This window comes from Apaloderma vittatum, unplaced genomic scaffold (assembly GCF_000703405.1).
Source record: "Apaloderma vittatum isolate BGI_N311 unplaced genomic scaffold, ASM70340v1 scaffold5161, whole genome shotgun sequence".
In the NCBI taxonomy this organism is placed as follows: Eukaryota; Metazoa; Chordata; class Aves; order Trogoniformes; family Trogonidae; genus Apaloderma; species Apaloderma vittatum.
The window spans coordinates 44158-48260 of NW_009698356.1; the positions used below are offsets into that span (position 1 = coordinate 44158).

The 4103-nt window shown below is 43.3% G+C and overlaps 1 protein-coding gene across 2 annotated transcripts; it reads left to right on the forward strand.

The window, feature by feature from the left end:
* The first annotated feature begins 1089 nt into the window (after positions 1 to 1089).
* Positions 1090 to 3192, forward strand: FOXI1 (forkhead box I1). 2 transcript variants are annotated; one of them, XM_009877971.1, is made up of 2 exons: positions 1090 to 1663; positions 2639 to 3192. In XM_009877971.1, exons 1-2 carry the CDS (start codon positions 1090 to 1092, stop codon positions 3190 to 3192), a joined length of 1128 nt encoding a protein of 375 aa, XP_009876273.1. The 2 variants fall into 2 exon arrangements, with proteins under 2 accessions (XP_009876273.1, XP_009876274.1); XM_009877972.1 differs by having other exon boundaries at positions 1090 to 1660; positions 2918 to 3192.
* Positions 3193 to 4103: the final 911 nt, after the last annotated feature.

Here is a 4103-nt window from a genome sequence, read left to right on the forward strand (position 1 = left end):
CAGTGACACAGTCGTAAGAGCTGTCCTCGTTCCAAGACAGGTGTTGGTGAGATTGCAGCTCTGCTCTTTCCTCCTTCGAAAATGCAGACTGCCATGCAGGGCAGTAAGTATTCTTCCAATTCATAAATGGGCTCAAGTTTTTTTCTTGTTATTTAAGTTTAAAGAGACAACTTTTGTCTGTACCGGTCCAAATGAAGTTATTGGAAATTAGCTGAAAAGAGCTGTGCTGAACACTGCCTCCTTCCTGTTTGGAAATCCAGCTAAGAGGTTTTATGAGCTCTCTGCACCGACTCTGCAGCTAAGAGGAAGCAGCAAATAATGATTTCCCATTTCAGTTCACCAATTTAAGCTCTAAAGAGAGGTTTGATGATTAAACTTGAAATTTTTTTCTCACAAGATTAATCCTTACTTTAGAGGGAGTAATTCCATTTATATCAGTAAGATTACTCACGTGAGTAACCAGCTACAGATTTTGGTCGTAGTACTGTGATTGCCTAGGGGGAAATACAAGCAACTCAGCAATTAAAATTACGGAAAGAAAGGGAGGTCTGACCTTTTCTTTGTTCTTCTTTTTTTTTTTTAAGTATATATATACCTACTGTTTCATTGAGTGACAATGCAGCGACTTCATTGACTCACTGAGTGATCACAGCTTTTGCATTCTGAGATGTTTCTAGCAGCAACAAAAAATGTTTTTTCTTTAAAAATAAATACTAAGGGCTAAAGCTTCATTGTGAAAGGTAGAAAGAGAAGGCTCTCTGATTAGAGATTTTAACTTCAAGGCACCTTAGGCTTTCTTTATGTGCATCACATTAGTGGAAAATTCCTTCATTCTTTTAAGAAGATAAACAGTTGTAACTTTCACATTTGGTTGATGTGACATCAATGGCTGGCTGGGACTGCCAGCATTCCGAAAAGGATATCATCCTCATCTGCAGCCACTCAGGGCTGTGGGGTGGAGCCTGCAGCACAAGCTGAAACATTTACAGGTGCATAAGTAGGCAGGGAAGGGCACAGGTGATGCACCTGTCTCGGGAAAGGAGCACTAGCACAGGTGTGTCATAACTTACCAGCTGCCTGTGTTAGAGCATGAGCTCCTTTGATCCACAGACGCACTCTCCACCGCGCTGCAGCCCACAATTTCCAAATATCGGTCAAGAACCTCCGGAGATGAGTATCTATTATGAGAACTTTTTCCACCCGCAGAACATCCCTAGTCCACAGCGACCGAGCACCTTTGAGACAACGGATTACAACGCTACTCCCAACCCTTACCTCTGGCTCAATGGACCTTCCATCACTCAGCCCCCGTACCTGCCAGGATCCAATGCCAGCCCCTTCATTCCTCAGTCGTACGGGATGCAAAGGCAGCTCCTGCCTAACGTGCACGGCTTGGGAGGAACTGACCTTGGCTGGCTTCCCCTTCCATCCCAAGAAGAGCTTATGAAGTTGGTTAGACCACCTTACTCCTACTCTGCACTGATTGCCATGGCTATCCATGGAGCGCCCGACAAGCGGCTGACCCTCAGCCAGATCTACCAGTACGTGGCTGACAACTTCCCCTTCTATAACAAAAGCAAGGCGGGCTGGCAGAACTCCATACGGCACAACTTGTCTCTCAACGACTGCTTCAAGAAGGTGCCTCGAGATGAAGATGATCCAGGTACAGCTCTCCTTCTCCTCTTTTTTCACCCCTCTAATTAATTTTGAAAAATTAAAAAAATGCCAAATACATTATAAAGAGGCGTTAATAGCCTGGATGTAGTACATACACATGGTAGCTCTTCATAGGTCTGAACAAGAAGGCAACTATGCAATGTTGAGATTCGAATCAGTGTTGCTCTTAAATCTCTGCAGGGAAGGGGATTCTTTATTGTTCTTGGTCTTCTTGAGAACTGATCAATGTGCTGAGCGTAAGGCTCAGCAAGCACAGGAGCCAGTCTAACTAAGCAAGTCACATTCAGAACTCCCTTGGTGTAATGCTTATGACTTACGTCAAACTGAAGTGGGAATTAATGGAATGGGGATAAGGCAAACTCAGATTTGTCAAAGAAAATCCAGTACATTTAGGAGAGCAGGCTGCTCTTGTTTCATTGGTTTCTAATAGCATTTTGCTTGGAATCACACCTCTGCTATTTCCAACCCCTTGGCTGATACGCTGTCAGATTGTTCCTTTATTGTTTTCTATCAATAGCTGTTACGAACCATTTGGAACATGTGAAAACCACCTTATTATGCCTTCACAGAGGGCCAAAAAACTGGTTCTATCTTGTAAGAAACCTATTCTACCCCACTGAATCTGGAGGAGCAGCCCAGTATGGGATTTGATTACTCCCTACTGTAAAATCAGAGACCCAGCCTCCTTCCCTCACCAAGAAAACAAACCAGAAAGCCCTCCCAGTGGCTCCACTTGTAGTTCTGCCTGTTGGAATGGTCAGAGCTAAAGGAAACAGCCTAAAACACACTTTCTGAGTTCAAAACTACTGCTTTTGTGTGATGAAAAAACGCACCTGTTTTTTACTCATGCAATTGTTGTTTCTCTGACGTGAAAGAAACATTGTAAAGCCCTGGGTGATTGCTCTTTGCTGTTTCTGTGTGTATTTTTAAACTAAAGTTGTGGGTTTGTCCCCTTTGACAGGAAAAGGGAATTACTGGACCTTGGACCCGAACTGTGAAAAGATGTTTGACAATGGAAACTTTCGCAGGAAGAGGAAAAGGAAGTCTGACCTTGGGGCTAGTGCTGCCACTCTTGTGTCTGAGAAATCAGAGGATAGTGCCCTGACTGGCAGTGCCAAAGATGTAGAGCATCAGGATATCTTGGAAAACTCATCACCTGGGACTGACAACTCACCTGAGAAAGGATCTCCACCTCCATCTTCCAGTAGCCCATGCCTCAGTAACTTCCTCTCCAGTATGACTGCGTATGTTAATGGCTCTAACTCAGGGAGCCGCTCAGTGCCTTTGGGACTCAACTCTGAACCCATTGACAAAATGGGACAGAACATGGTAGGCTTTAATTCCTACTCTCCGCTCTCTAATATCCCCAGCCATGGTGTGGGAGAGTGGTCCAATTCTGTGCCTTCCAGCCACCTTGGCTACAGCAACTCTGTGCTTAACCAGTTTAACACTCATTTTTACAGCAGTATCAGCACAAACAACACCCTGTATTCCAGGGAGGGAACAGAGGTTTAAATGAAGGATTCTAAGACACCAAAGTATAGCTGCTCATGACAGGGAGTGATCTGTGGGTAGGTGACTAGCGCTGGACCCACACTGCCTCCTACCTTCTGACAGCAGCAAACTGGTTACCCATCATACTTAGTCACACTCCACATTCAGCAACTCCACATGAAAAAATCAGGGATCATAACAGCAAGAGTAGCGAAGAGTTCTCCTGAGACACTCTGCTAGTATTCTGCCGACCACGGTCCTCCACAGGCATCCTTGAAAAGCCACTGTTTGCCTTAGGCATGAAGTGTTTTCTGGCATGGTACTAACATTGCTGTGCTTTTAAAGTGCTAATAGAGATGCGGTTAGATCTTTAAGTATCCCCTCTTGCTGATTGATATAGGCTGCATAGCTAGTTCTTATTTCACCAAAGCTATTCTGAGACACTGAAGATCTAGAACAAAAACTCCTGTATAATGAGTACCACTGCCTAATTGGCGAGAGCTGTCTTTGGTTTTCTCGTACTAGCATATACGTTGTCTAAATTTTGATCCTCTTTCAGCCCCAAGGGGAATATGGCTGTGAAGGAACCTAGCATCATCATGGACACCACAGTCTTTTTTAAACTGAAAGGAAGCATAACAAAATATAATGGAACTGTCTTCCGATGGTGCAGCTGCATCTTAATGTTTTCAATTCTAATTACAGGGTCTGGGTCTTTGTTTTTTTTCTTATACATGCAAATCTATTCACCAAAGGAAAATAAGATCTGTCCTAAATATATATATATAAAATAAATAAAATACATGTGTTTTCTAAGAGAAGACATTTTTTCTATTTTAATACTCTACATACATCATTTCTACTGAGTAAAGAATTTGAATATTGAGTGGAGGGGAGGAAGGAGGAAAGGGAAGAAGAAAGCAGGTAGAAAG

Coding starts and splice junctions, on each gene's coding strand:
- FOXI1 (XM_009877971.1), top strand. CDS start 1,090: ATGAGCTCCTTTGATCCACAGACGCACTCTCCACCGCGCTGCAGCCCA. Junction 1,664..2,638: donor TCGAGATGAAGATGATCCAG/GTACAGCTCTCC, acceptor CCCCTTTGACAG/GAAAAGGGAATTACTGGACC.